Source organism: Zootermopsis nevadensis, unplaced genomic scaffold, assembly GCF_977971745.1.
Source record: "Zootermopsis nevadensis isolate Lab colony 2312 unplaced genomic scaffold, Znev_1.0 Znev_ptg000030l, whole genome shotgun sequence".
NCBI classification, from domain to species: Eukaryota; Metazoa; Arthropoda; class Insecta; order Blattodea; family Termopsidae; genus Zootermopsis; species Zootermopsis nevadensis.
In genome coordinates this window covers 4,317,590-4,332,973 of record NW_028259162.1, presented here as the reverse complement: position 1 = coordinate 4,332,973, position 15,384 = coordinate 4,317,590, and the positions used below count along the sequence as shown (strand labels likewise).

Here is a 15,384-nt window from a genome sequence, read left to right as displayed (position 1 = left end):
ATTTGTGAATGCTGTAATGAGTCTTTTGGTTCCACAAAAACAAGGATTTTTTTTATCAGTTTAATAACTATCAGTTTTTCTATAAAGACCCTATGACAGTGACTTAGATGACAGTGGATATTTTTAGTACATTGACCAATTATAGTCATTCCTTAAGAAATGAAGATATGACAGAGAGAAAGAGTATTTACCATAATGAGCCAGCTGAGTAAATTCTTCCTGTACCGAGCAGCTTGAAAGCATAGTATTTTGTGTGACTTAAATTCAGGGGATTTGTATCTCAGATGGCATTGATTGAATGGGCTGAAATTATTTATTGATTTTACTTAGTTGCTCCAGGCAAACTTTTTACTTATTATTTGAAGTTAGCCTTGGTCCTTTTCAGTTCATCATGTATAATCGTAATAATATCTTTTGATGCTAAATAATGTTAGCATTCTTAAATATCCTATGGACCAGAATTGTATAATTTGCTTCATTATTCAACATTGAATGAATTCAGGTAATGAAGTCAAATAGTTTTGGTGTTATGAAATAGCACATAGCCACATTGGAACATATTGAAAACTGCCATGATAAATGCATGGATTGTGTAAGTAAGTACAATAGTGTATGAATACAGAATATGGTTTTGTTTTGCATTAGACCATCTGATATTACATGAAGTAGTTTGATATTTGCACCTCTCACTACATGTAGACTGGCTGTGGACTTGCTATCCCATGAGCACAGTGTCGAAGTGGCAAAGTTGCGTGATCTCATAGCAAATGTGAAATGTGGCAGCATTTCTGGCCTCACAGAATTGCGTCAGGAAATGGAGGCTAAACATGCCAAGGAAATGGAAGAACTACGTCAGTACTTTGAACAGAAATGTGCCGATGTTGAGAAACAGTAAGTTCGTGCCTGTTATTTTTATGTCTGATTGTCAGACATGGTAGTTTGTATTGTTGGTGCATTTTGAAGTATGTGTAAAATTATGCATTTTTGTTGCATTTTTATGTGTGTTCTTAGGAATGAATATTTTGATTTTTAAATGTATTGATAAGACCTAGCTCTAATGTACCTATTTAAATTTCCTGTTTTCTCTTTTGTTCAGTATGTGCAAGTTAAGTACATAAAAAACTATTATGATTCCCTTTTTTGATTAATAATCATTGTATATTCCCATTGTTATATTTTGTTTGTGAAATAGGAGAACTAATTTTCTTGTTCTTCCATAAAATCCATTTGTCCTCAATTTTATTGTAGCATATGAAACACCCTCTTCTACACAAAATACTCACATGTTAGGCACATTGGTAATGTTTTATATTGAATACTCTAATAAAAGCATTCCTTTTCTGTGTAATTTGACTTCATCAATATTACAGTCTGCATTTGCATTATTATTTATTAGAATCAAGTACACACAAAGAAATGGAAAGTTGAAATTTGATAGAGAATTATACTTGCTAGGATTTGAGGTTATCATGGTGGTGAGTATGAAGATGGCTGTCTTCTGGGTTATAGTGTTGTGTAGTCTGGTAGAAGTTTACCAGCATTTCAGAGATCCTTGCTGCCTCCATTATCAGGGAAATCTTGTACAAAGCAATGTGGCACTACAACCCAGAAGACAGCCATATTTGAGAACCACTTGTCTAGGAGGTTCTGTAAAGGAATGTTACTTTGTAACTAACCAGTCAGCTAATTGAATGAAGTACCTAACTAACTGATGGAAAAGGGAAAACTTTGGATATCAGTAGATATTCAAGTGATTAAGACATTCCTTATTACAGAACTTGCAAGGTTTGTCCCTTTCAACATAACAGTCCACAGCTGCACCTTATCCTGAAAGCCATTTCAGTCTATTTACTACCTTGTGACCCATGTCCCTAAGGTCCATTTTTATGTTGATTTAACTGCACTTGTGTCTCCCAAGTGGTCTTATTTACATGAAAGTTGCTAAACAACATGCTTTTTGAATTTTATGAATTAAAAATGAACTAATATTATCATCATCTGTGGCTGAGATTGTCTTTTCTCACTTTCCCCATTTAATTGAATCATAATAAAGTACTGCATTCAGCTATACACTTAACACATGCAATTTTCAACTGGTGATTATTTTTATATATTTCTGCTTCTTCATTATAAATATACACTATTGAATAGAATTTTATTAACAGGCATTTGTGCTCTGTTGTACTAATCTTTGTGGTAGGCTTTAATGATGACTATAATTTGATTGCATTTTATTTATTTATGTTTCCAGACAGACTATTTAACCTAACTTTTTAATACCATCATTGTCATTATGCATTGATATTTTAGTTAGGTTAGGTTGTCTTATGATAAACTTCCCAACATTCTTCTCTCTCCTTCTGTGAGCATTCTTTTTGTATCTGTGTTCACTCTTTCCTTATCCCCAGATTTCTCAATTTCATCCTTGGTCTTCCCAGTGGTCATGTATTTAGCTGTCAAAGGAATCTGTCATCCATGTGTAGCATACATGCTGGTGGCAACAAACTTTATTTGTTTTAATCTTAACAAACTTCTTATGCTACTTATAGTTTTTCTGCTCTTTTTTTGATAACATTTATTTTGTATCATCTTCCTGGATTAGCCTTTACTCTGTTATTGTTTCAGCTATAATTTTAAGATTTTAACCTAAAATATTTAAAGTATGATGTTGATGTTTATGAAATGTGTTTGGAATACATGAATCTTCCATTCTTTCTAGTTGTTCCCGCGAAGTCCTGTAATAGTTTCTAAAATTGTACTGCAATTGATTAATTATATCCTAGTTTGCTGCCAGCAGAAACCTTAGAATAGTTTAAAAACCCTGCCCGGCACGTGTTTTTGTTTCCAGATGTCTGTTTCGTCATACCACAAGATATGCTAACACTGATTTGTGTTGCAGTTATTCGGAGGAAGTGTTCAGTCAGCATAGCCGGAAACTTTCTGGGAGTAGCTCAGGCTTGGAAAATGAAGAACTTGTGTCTGACATGTACTATACTGGGGGAGATCACGGTCAGCGTCTGACAGCTCTCACACACATCTGTGACTCTTACAGTGTGGAGCCAAGTTTCAAGTAAGACTTCATTTATTTATTTGTGCAGCATAATGATTACGTATCAGTAGGGGAGTTCTTGGCCAGCTGAATAACAGTGAACTGTTAGAGGAAGTCCATGTGTCATGGTATTTTAGACATTTATAGCAGTTTTCTCAAAATGACTCATTGTGTCAAACAAGTGTATATGAATTAAAATTTCTTTCTCACTGAATCTGAATCACTGATTTTGTAATTATTTCAAAAAGTTTTAGAAATTATTTCTGGCCATTAAGTGAAGTGGTAGATGTGATCAGGTTAAAGTATCCTACTTGATTTCAAATGTGGATCATTGTAAGTGGCAGTTAACATTTCCTGAGATTTAAAATTTTTATCTGTAAAGTTTAATACTCTCAGCCAGAATTGAATGTTTTCACATGTACAGGTTAGCTTTGACATTAGATGTTATTTCTCATACTTTTTATTTAAATTGTATCAGTCACCACTACACTGACATAGTTAGCAAAGTTTTCAATTTTTGAACTGTCTGCACATCCCTAATAATGCTGAAATCAAAGGTCATAGGAAATTACTGACATTTTTGAATTTGTGGCATTTTGTTACCGAACATCATGGTCATGTCGTTAGCACTCCTACTTCATATTCAAGATGTTCCAGGTTCAAATCTCAGCTTGGACATCACTTATACTGATTGAGGTTTTTTGTGGTTTTCCTCAGTCCCTCCAGGCAAATTCTGGTACAGTGCCTTTAATTAGGTCATGACCACTTCCTTCAATGCCCTTTCCAATTCATTATTCAATATTCATTTAATGCTGTATAGTCTGAGATACTGAAAGTGTCATTAATAAACTAGAAGTAAATAAAGTAGACATGTAGACATTTTGTTTTAAAGTGTAGCTACAAGTACAGGATAGAAAATATGGAATCTTCTGCCCAGGTAGGCAGGTGTTATGAATAATTATCAGATTTTCAATTTATATAATTTATTATTTTAAATATTTCTAGGGATTTGGAAGAACATTATCGAATAGACTTTGAAAAACGTCTTGTTGAATATCGAGATCAGTTGGAGTCAGTCAAGCTGGAAATGGAAGATAAGTACCAGAATGAGATGCAAGTGTTGAGGGAGGAGTATGAGTCAAAGGTAGAAGACCTAGTAAGGGATTTATCTAATACTCATAAAACAGAAATCCAGAATATAGAATTAAAACATACAAAAGAGATCCAGAATCTGAAAGAAAAGTTACAGTTGGAGTCTGCCAAGGAGTTGAGTAATGTCCATCTAGAATGCACAAATGAAATACAAAAAGTTCAGAAAGAAATGGCAGATGAGCACAGAAAGGAACTGGGAAGAATGAAGGACATGTTTGAAAAAGAGTTAAAAAGGCAGATAGAAAGTCTCACATACAACATGAAACAAGAGGAAGAAGACCATGTTGCAGCCATGCAGTCTGAACTTTTGAATAAACATGTTAAACATATTCAGAAACTTGAGGATTCAATTGCTGATCATGTTGATAAAATCGGAAGAACAAATACTGATGTGATTCTTCAAAAGGTGAGGTTAAGTTATGATAACACACATGATTGTGCTCCTGCGGTTGTAGTTAACTTCGTTATAAAGCTTCAAAGTAGGATATTTGATGAACAAAAGAGAATACACGTAGCCACCAGCAGTGAGTTTACTATGGTGTGTGTGTGTGTGTGTGCATGCGCATATGAAAGTATGAAATGCCCTATTTTGCTGGCTGAGTTACCAAGATTGCACATTTACTTTTACTTATCAAAGGTCCTTATGTGATTCTTATAGTTCTGTGGTAATAAGAAATTAAATGAGGAATTACTACAGTAACATTTTTTAATTCCAAATTAAATTAACAGCATTTTATTTGTATTCAACTGATAACAAAAGTTTTGTCTATTGTTTTAAAAATTGCCCTTCATTAAAAGAATATGTAATAATAAAAATGTATAAATTGGGGATCTGTTGTCTGCCCTTTTCTTCGTCTTCTTATTTCTTTACTGTTTTGTGTGTTTTATTCTTATGAGATTGTTGATGGCTTCTTATTTAGGTTAATGTGGTACAGAAAGTTCAAATGGATGTAAAACAACAATGTGAGGAAGAGTACAAGAATAAGTTAACTGAATTGAGAAGTCATATGCAAGAGAAGTATGCCAAAGAACTGGAGGCAACTATTGAAGCTGAAAGAAAATTAATGACAGAACAATTTGATGAACTTACAGCTATATTGAAGAAAAGTGCAGAAGAAGAACAGGTTTGTTTAACCTTCACTCCTGTGCAAAACAAAATTTTCCCATACATCAGATGTAAATTCTATATGATAGATGTTTTTTAATTTACTTCATTTCAGACTGGGTTGAAGCTTTATAACAGAATGATCCCACTTTGTTGCAATAATTTATAGCATTCATACATTATAATTCCATTGGACTGTTCAAACCATAGAGAAGACTGTAGTGATTGTTTGAAAGATAGCTAAAAACTGTTGGAAAGTTTGAGAGAGTGTTTTAAACCTGGATACTGTCTGTTGTTCTGGTAAAAGGAAGAGATGCTTTCTCTGCAGGGCTCATTTGATAAACTGATAAAGCTAGTTCTTATCATAAGGCTCTATAGCTTTATCCAGTGGAACTTTTCTTGGCTCTTATCTTTCTACCTGAAGTTTGAGAAAAACCCAGCCTTCAAAACATTATGTCTTTGTTATTTGGAGAGTTGAAAAGGTTAAAAGAAAATACAAACCTTTAGAACCATATAACCATGCAGTTGCTTCAGCATAATTAAATAACACACAAACCATTTATTTTTGATAGGACCGATACATGTTAATGAAAGAAATGTTATAATTTTCAGGATAAATTTATGACAAATCAGAAGGAAATGATGTCAGATTTTATAAGGCAACATCAACAGGATGTGCAAGCATTGAAAATACAACATGAAGCATCTATTCAAGCAGTACAGGAAGAATGTCAAAGATTATGGGAAGTTCAAATTCAGCAGCTGAAAGATAAACATAAACAAGAGATTGGAGCTTTACAAGAGGAAATTGCAAGGTTCATACAAGAGAAGAATACATGTCGTGTTCAAGTGATGAATGTAGCAACATCAGCAGTGTCTGCAGACTTAGACTCCGCAGCTGCCAGAGAAATGACAACACTGCACACTATTCAGCACTTACAATATAAAATCAAAGATAAGGTACAGCTTATGAATCTTTATTAAAAATAGTTTGTACTTCAAATCAGGTTTCTGTGGCCAGTGAAGATGATATAACTGAGGACAATCTGGAATGTGACGACAGGGTATTGAGTTTAGTTGTTGCTGTCGCTGTCATAAAGTAATATAAAAGAATTAGAATAAATATTAGATTATGTAATGTGAGCTTTTCTTTGTGCCAGAAAAATTTTAAATTCCTACCCATTTTAAATTTGTAGAATGTGTAGTTACAAATGTTTTAGAGAATGCTGGAAGATAAATAGCAATGTCAACCCAGTTGTTGCAAATAATTATTGAATTTTTAAATATATAAGATTGAGAACAGCATGGTTTCAAGTGCCACATTCAGACGTTTTATGGAACATACTTTTGTCACATACATTTGTAGTGATTAAAAAAGTGAATATCTTGCACTCTGTATACAACTCACTTAGTCCTCTGTCTTTCACTCATGCCTTTCATGTGTTGCCTGTGTATAACATTTTGTTCACTGTACCTAGTGTTTTGTGTTATAGTGATTGCTAATTTGTTTATATATGTTCTTGATGAATAACTAATCTAATAACTTACTTTTAAATTACATGTTTTACAGCTAGTTGTGCTTAGAAATAGTGAATTGTGAATTAAAACGTTTCTGTTCAAATTTTAATTCATTATAAAATTGAGTTGAAAGCTACACAACCGGGATTGTTGATAATTTCTTGTGATATCACAGGGAGACAAAATTCTGAGTTAGTTAAATTGACAGAACATGTATTCCTTTTGTGCTGGATTGCAGTAACACGGTGGCATTTTGACTGTAGTTCATGTTTCAGTGCCTTCAATAATTTGATTATCCGTCAAGCATTCCTTCATGTGTTTTGTCATTTTTCACTAATGTGCTTATATTATGTCGATTATGTTACACAATTCTGTTTATAAAATAAGAGCTCCAGTTGTAATCATAAGTCATAGGTCATAGTCTTAAGCCCATACCTATATTGGTAATCACATACAAAGTGAAAGCCCAAGAAATTTTAATAGTCTGTGTGGTACTGCATAATATAAAAATCCTGTTTGCAAGTAAAATGTGTACATAATTAAACTAGGTAAATATTTGGTTTAAATTTTCATGTTTGAAATCGATGTAATTATTATTTGATATTCATTGGAATACTGAACAGCAGTAAATCAGTTTATGTTTATATGAATGAAGAGCCTTTGGACAGAACTGAAATTTGATAGGTATGCATGTGTGGTGGGACTTAGGTTGATGTGTTATGTGTGTCACTAGAGTGATTAACTGTTTGACCATATGTGTGCCACTGTAGGATGCTAAGTTTGCTAGCGCCATTGCAGAAATGAAGGAAATGCATGAAAGTGAATTGGACCAGGTGAGAGCCCTCTGTGAGAGACGACTGCATGATGAAGTTGAACAAGCAAAGCATGACATTTCTAGATCTCTGGAAGAGCAAATACAGGTACTTCCTGTTGTCTCTCTCTTTTGGTGTTGGTCATGGTGCAATTACATAGCTGATTTCAGGTGTGGACAGCTCTTAACCCTCCCAGTGCCAGCATTCTGAGACCCTACAGGCTAAAAAAATAATTATATGAATTTATTAAAATGCAAGTTTAAATGTAATATGCTTCCTTTGATTGCAGTAAAATATTCATATATTTATTTGTTTGCATACAAGTGACATAAGATGCAAATCTGATGAAAAGTTAGGATTATGCTTCTGCCTCTGATGGTTGAATGGACCTTTGTTATGCTACGTTTATATTGCATAACATCATTCAAATTTCTCCATGCAGGTGCACAATATTTGTGTTTATGTAAATAGAAATAAAGAGTGGAAATTATTATGTGACTTTTTCCTGTTATGTTTTCTTTAAAAGTTTTAATTTGTTCATATATTTATTTAAAAATACTCTCTTTCCTTGAAATACAGAGTATTAATTAAATAGTCCTGGTTTACCATGGCCCTAAATTTTATGGCAAATTTTCTTCTGACACCACAAGTTTGATAGTTACACTTCTTCTCACTACACATTTACAACTTTGTCTTTAACTTTATGAGTCTCATGACACATTGAAGTGAGTAATGGTATTGGAGATTATTTGTATCAACAACTGATAGCACCCCTTAGATAGTTTCAAGTGAACTTTGATCTGAAACACTTAGCATCAGCCCTGTGTTTAATTATGGTGTACATTATACCTTCAGTAAATGTATTCTTTTCTTTCATCTTTATAATTCAATATAGCACAAAAATACTTAGAGACTATTCATTTTATATAATTTGATATTTTGTGACTCACTTGTTTCAATAATTGCAGTTCTAACAGCTGAAGGGTCAGGAATCTGGGTGTTATTCCATCCATCAGTGAATTCTTCAGATTTACATCTTATTGAAGTTTTAAGTATCTTTTTCATACTGTGTAATTTTTATTGGATAAGTGGAAAACATTGCATTTATCAACAACTGGACAAATTTTGCCAATTTTTTGCATGCATGTTCCTTGTCTCTTTGGATAATAATCCATAGTAGTCAGTACACTGCTACTGCTTTAACAGTTAAAATCAGATTTCAGTTAACATACTTTAGATACCAAGTAAATGATGAAAAATGTTTTTAATGTCTGTGCAGAATTAACATCTCTTGGATAATTTTGGTGTGTAATTACTTTAGAACTTGTTCGTCAATTTTTTCTCACATTGCTTTATTAGTATTCAACATTTATTGCAGAATTTTTTATTGTTTTTAATATTAAAACACTGATCATTGGAACTTTTGGTCAGTATTTTATGTAGCTTGGCAATTATATATGTATTGACCCTTTCCATAATGAGTTTGCTTTGGAAATTAATATCTTTGATTGTGTATTTACATCTGTGAAAATATAGAACAGTTTGAAGTAGCATGAAATTGCATCATTGATATAAGCAAACAATTAAGATATTCAGAGCAGAAGTAGCTGGTGCTTCTGAGCAATAAATCTCTTTTGTAGTGTGGAAAAGGTTAAAGTATGCTTTTAATGAACATGTTTTTGCTTGTCCTGTTGCTGTATTTGTGCTTGCTTGGTTTGATAATTTGCGCAACCAATAGCAGAAAGAAATTAAAATTGACATATTAATACTGTGTATCATGTTCCTATTTAGGCCCTTCTGTCAAATGACTGTAAGGATACTCCTCGCCCAAAAGAATTAATTGAGCTTGAGGAGAAATTTGCAATTCATTATAAACAAGAGATTGTTATCCTGAAAGAACAGCATGCTAAAGAAGTGGCACAATTAAAGGCTGATTATGAAACAGAGTTGCAGTCTCTGACAAAGAAGTTCAGTGAGGACATTGCAGTGCTGGAGGGACAGATGGCTGCTGAAACAACAAAGCATGAGGTACAGGTGAGATTCCAGTGTTTGCAGCATGTTGTTATACTTACATGTGGCAGAGCTTGTACTGAATTATTATGTTCCAGAATTCTTACTGTGGTGCATTTATCTCTTAAAAACTTGTTCACACTGACCTTTCCATACATTTTTTCATAAAGATTGTTTCATTGTTTGCACATGTACTTATTTACTGCTTGTATTTTTTTACATGTATTTTTATATTTTTTGTCAATATAAAGCTGTGGTGAAGATGCTACATCTATCACAGTTATAGCAATTTTTTCATTGTTGTATTCTTATATGTACTTTTCCTTAACCTGTTAATGAAATGTGAACTTATTTTTAACAACAGTCTTACATGCAATTGTGCATCCACTGTTATTTTAGCTTGGTGCACTATAACTGTTATGTAACATGAATTTTTAAAACAGGAGATGGCACTACTAACACAGAAGGTTGAATTCGACTTTACTAACAAAACCACTTTCATAGACAGTATGGTACAGGAATTGCAGTCGTTGAAGTTTCAGATCATTCAGGTGTGTTTTCTGATAATTTTGTCTGTGATTCTCCTGTATTACTTCCATTGAATCAACTCTTTCTTGTACTTTGTGTTGACTTTTAGCCTGTGACATAGCTCTAGCAGTAAAGTGAATGGCTGCAGACTGAACAGCCAGGGTTTGATTCCTGACAGGGCAGGCACTCTCTCTTTGCCATCATGTTCTGATTGGTTCTTATTGGCTGTGTTGCCTTCTTAGCCTCATATTAAATTTGTCCCCCATACTTTACATACAGAGCTAAAGTAACTGGAATGTGAGGCTGACTTCTTACCTCTATCTCTTCAGAAGTTTAGAATGCATGGAGATTCCCCCCCCCCCTTTTGGTCCTTCATCTTTATTGAGTGCTGCTTGTATAAATAAACAGTTTTTACTTAGTATTTAACATAATACTGAACTACTTTATGTAAGATTTGAAGCTGTTATGGCGACAGTGTGATGAAGCTGTCTTGGGTGATCAGTCATGTGAAGGTGGCGTTGTAATCGGACATTTCAGGGACTGTCTCTACCACCATAATCAGAGTTGATGTGGTTAGTGGTATGACTGCATGTGTATTTATACCTACAGCTGGCTATCAGAGCTCCTCGTTTGTAAATGGGTCAGTGTCAGAGTCAGGCAGTCAGTCATCCCTGCCCTAACCAAGTTCATGTACAGTTGGTCATCCCATTACTCCATTCTCACATGGCTGATTGTCCAAGAAGAATCCATTGTCATATTACCTGAATTACATTTTATTAACTTTCCACTGCTGTGTAGGACAGCAGTTTCCTACCGAGAACTTACAAGTTCTCTTATGTGAACAATGCCACTGCAGAAGGATCCCTCCAGACCTTTTCCTGGTATGATTGAATCCTGTTGACATATTCCACTTCTTATTTCCTTGTGATCCATTTCAATGTTATTTTCCGTTCTATGTCTTGTTTCCCAACTAGAGATTTAAATATTAAGGTGAATACCATTAATAAATTAGAGACTATACATTTCTAAATTTATCTTTTAATCATGTGCTATATTTCAGTTGGAGAAGTGTAAGATTGCAATGCAAATTAAGCTGGAAGGTAGCTCAGATCAGGGAACTGAGAATGTTATCTCGATCCTCCATGCAGATCTGGAGCAGTTGATCAAGGAAAGGTATATTTGGTCGAAGTTATTTGTTGTCATATCTTCATAAGATAGTGTTTATTGCTGATAATGTGGTATTACTGATTTATTTACAAACATATTTTTATAATATGAAGGAAAACATATTGGGTTAAATTAACAGTTAGATGCATGTAACTTGTAATGCTAAATTAAGTTAGGAAGATAGGTTAGTCTATTTTGAGGTAGTTTATGTAATGCTTTTTATTAGTCTTATTATGCATTGAACTGAGAGTTGTCACAATTGTGTGGTATGGTGCGTTGTAATCCATACTTTTCTTAACATTTTAAGGTTACCTAATATTTTCTTTCCTAAAATGTTAGTAGCTTGTGGGACATGTATTCCCAGTAATAAACAATTTTTCTTTAATTGTCTAGCATGGTAAGATTTTTTTGAATTTAACGGTTCTGAACCCAGAAGATGGAAGGGTCCAAGAAAATTAATATTTGTACTTATGACTACATACCATTGTTAGAAATATTAAGTTAATGTGAAATTTTCTGCATAAATTTAAAAGTACAATGTATGTACTGGCACATATAAACTTCAACACATTTTTGGAAACCTGTATTATTGTACTTGATTGTAAAAATGTGTCATAGTATTTCATATACTTCTCACCAGTTTACAGGTTGCTACTATCATTATTTTTTTAAATTATAAACTAAATTTGTACTTTGTTGATAATTCATACTGCAATGTATAATTTATTCACAGAGATAATCTAAAGAAAATGACTGTCACTTTGAGGTGCTTGTTGGGGGAACTGGTTGCATATTTTACTGTTTGTGAAGATGAGCTGAATAGTACTCTTATTGGAGAATTGCTGAGGTTTGAGTCAGAAGAATTTAAAAATAGCATGGAATTGAGAAAGAACATATCTGAAGTGAATGGTCATGCATTTTCATCTGTTACTGAAAGTATGTACAATGAATGTGGTAATAACACAGAAGCAAACCGTAGCAGTAATAGCGTTAAGAATTTAGAGACCTTCTCATTAGAATCCACTGTAACAAGCCCACAAGAGAATGACATATCAGTGGTACAAGATCAAGTCACTTGTGATGAGGTCTCAATAGCATCACACCATCTTGATCAGTCTCTTGTACCTATCAGACAAAGTAGCAGTTCAGCCCATGTAACTCATAGGGTTCATTTTGCTCCTGATGCTTCAAGTATCAACAGCCTTATTGATGAAGACAACTTGTTAGATTGCATAGAGGGAAACAAAGATCTGTCCATGGATTTCCGATCAGAACTTGACAGCTGCTTGAAAAGATTGAAAGCTGAAGCAATTGCTGTCCTTGGGCTCTCAGGCACTTTGCCTAAAACTGTTCAAATTACACGAGATGCAGTAATGTTGTTGGAGGAGAAGGTGAACATTCTGACCAACCAACTGGCTATGGAGGTAAAAGAAAAGGATGAGCTTATGATGCAGCTGGAAAATTCTCAGAGAAAGGAAAGAGAGCGTGCTGTCCTACAGGATTATCTGAAAAGCCTGGAAACTATGCAGGAAGTCCTGGAGTCAGATTTGAAAGCAGCAAGGACGCGGGTCACAGAATTGGAATCTGAACTTGGAAAGATGGAGGATGTTACAGAAGGATTTGGTGAAAGCATTCAACCTAGTCTTACACGAAGGCTTCACAACATGGCTGAGTTGCAAGATAAAGGTGGGTGACATCTTGCTTTTATCTTTAGCTACAATACCCGAGAGGATCAATTTGGCACAAAAAGCATTCACGTTAATTCAGAGTTGTGAATAGAAGCATTGCTTCCAATTAATTATTCATTACCTGTCCTGTCATTCAGTGCTGTGTTGTCTGAACTACTAAATGTATCATGAAATAAACTGCAAAAGAAGACAGGCATTCTTTCAAGTTTAAAAGTTTAAAATATTTTTCTTTGAATTAAATTACTATTTTTTGATTTTCTCTTATGTGTGATGTTATTTATAACTTAAGTGAATCTGTAAGTGACTGTACTCAAGCATTGTAATTAAAAACCATATCATAATTAGTTAAACATGTATATCAGCACAAGAAGGATATTATCATATTTCTTCAATTTTAAGATGCCATTGATTGTAAGATTTAGTAATTGGTTCCTTAGACACCGTCAAATGCAAGACGTGTTCTGATTTCATATATTTTAAAATTGTGAATTGGCTTTTGAAATGCTGTATGTACTGTCAGTCCAGACAGTGGACAGCAATCCAAAGACAATTCTCCAATTACTATACTGTGTTGTGTATCAACAAGTTGTTACAAACCTTTATAGAATGAAAAAAAAATTATGTTTGTAGCTCGATCTGTCCTAAGTAAGAGGGCAGCTGGTGATCACAAGTCCCCACATCTCCAGCTGATCGAAGAATTGTGCCAGGAAGGTGACCGTCTGTCAGAAGAAGCTCGTAAGGAACATGATGATTTAAAGCAACAGGCAAGTACTTTTTTAACTTTTCCAATAAGAACTGTTGCTGTGAATAATGTTAGTCAGTAGATGTGATCTGTCTAATGACAGAAGCATTTTTTGTGAATATATGTGAAATGCCATTGTGGTTTATCTTTTAAGAGATTATACCTTCCTACCAACCCCAGATTTTATTTTAGTCAGCGCAATTTGACAAATTGTTTAGAGAAAGGATAACAGAATATTGGGAAGTATCATTAGTAATTTGAGTACATTTTGGTATCTTTCTTTCTCTGCCAGGTCTCATTAGACACTCCTCCCTAGATTCACAAGGTTTTTTGTCAAGAGGTAAATAATTTTGGAGAGAATATTGACACATCTTCACTTTGTGAGGTGGCGTGTTGTGTTTTGCTATTTGGATTTACAGCTGTTGTGTGTGGCTGCTTAGCTGAGAATATGTCGGTGTTGGTCTGGCATGAAAGAAATAATCTTTTGTCAGACATATCACTGAATATTAATAACATAAGGTTCTGAAGGGAGGCAAAAGTAAAATGCATTTATGTTTCTTTTAGCTTTGATATTATGCAGCACTACCCGCATCATCATGGGTTACAACACTGGCTTACATGCTAGTTATGGGCCTCTGATATTAAAGGCAGTTTTTTCCTCTGAAATGTTGGTATCTTCATACAAGTCCACGTGGCATTACAACCCAGAAGACTGCCATCAGTATATTCACTATGCTGTTATTTTAGTTGACATTGGGAGGGATTGTCAACATTTTGCCCACATCTGCCACAAATCTGTCCAACATTTCTGTACGTGTTGTGTTTGTGCAGGTTGAGGCTGCAGATAAGCAGCTGCGAGCCACGCGCCTCTTCCTGGAGGAGCAGGCAGCTGAACGAGAACAGGAGAGAGATGACTTCTTGCGGGAAATTGCCAAGCTGCAGGAGCAGATTCATGAACGAGATCATGACCATAGTGAACGTGAGCGCCTGACTAAAGAGGTTGGTTTTTCATTTTTTAGTTTGCTTTGAGTGGTTATGACTAAGATTAAAAGGAATACAGCCTGAAAAATTAACTAGTTAAAGACTCTAATACGGAATTACATGTAATAATTTGTTGGCAAATGAACAAAAATAGCAGAACAACAGTTATAGAAGTTGTCTTATCTTTTAAGTACACCAGAAATGCATCTAAAAAGTGTAACAAATGTAGAGCTGTTTGCACAATATTGCTGTTTAGATTGCGAATTTAGTGTTAGAAATATCTCCAGTACATTGCTGGTTTGATATTTTTGTGTATGCACAGAGTAATCCTGTAACTTGATTAAGAATAAATTATAGGTATCATAACTTAATTTACTTGAAAGAAACTGCTTATTAGAGTCACCATACCTGTTTGTCCTGCATTCTATAGATATCAGAGATATTTTTTACATGTAGGACCAGCATTATTGCTTGTTGACCTATGTGAAATGGAAATTATGCTAGAAGTAATGCCTTTTAAAGTGAACTCTTTGGTCAGTTGCAGAATAATTTGTCTTAATTGTGGGACTTGGAACTACATAGGCAAATTTTATAAGATGTTAAATGTCTTGCTGCAAGTGTTTGTCTTTCAA

General features: G+C 34.2%; 1 protein-coding gene across 12 annotated transcripts in view; it reads left to right on the top strand.

Moving 5' to 3' along the window:
* Positions 1-15,384, top strand: part of LOC110828182 (uncharacterized) — a 62,130-nt gene that overhangs the window by 22,738 nt on the left and 24,008 nt on the right. For 7 of the 12 annotated variants that reach the window (XM_087359066.1, XM_087359062.1, XM_087359056.1 and 4 more), the window contains 12 exons: positions 700-891; positions 2,900-3,070; positions 4,055-4,607; positions 5,122-5,325; positions 5,919-6,266; positions 7,595-7,744; positions 9,428-9,670; positions 10,090-10,197; positions 11,235-11,347; positions 12,075-13,027; positions 13,660-13,793; positions 14,603-14,770. In XM_087359066.1, coding sequence (XP_087215192.1) covers positions 700-891; positions 2,900-3,070; positions 4,055-4,607; positions 5,122-5,325; positions 5,919-6,266; positions 7,595-7,744; positions 9,428-9,670; positions 10,090-10,197; positions 11,235-11,347; positions 12,075-13,027; positions 13,660-13,793; positions 14,603-14,770 — 3,337 coding nt within the window. The remainder of the gene's footprint in view (positions 1-699; positions 892-2,899; positions 3,071-4,054; positions 4,608-5,121; positions 5,326-5,918; positions 6,267-7,594; positions 7,745-9,427; positions 9,671-10,089; positions 10,198-11,234; positions 11,348-12,074; positions 13,028-13,659; positions 13,794-14,602; positions 14,771-15,384) is intronic. The other 5 variants (XM_087359055.1, XM_087359064.1, XM_087359065.1 and 2 more) reach the window with 5 other exon arrangements.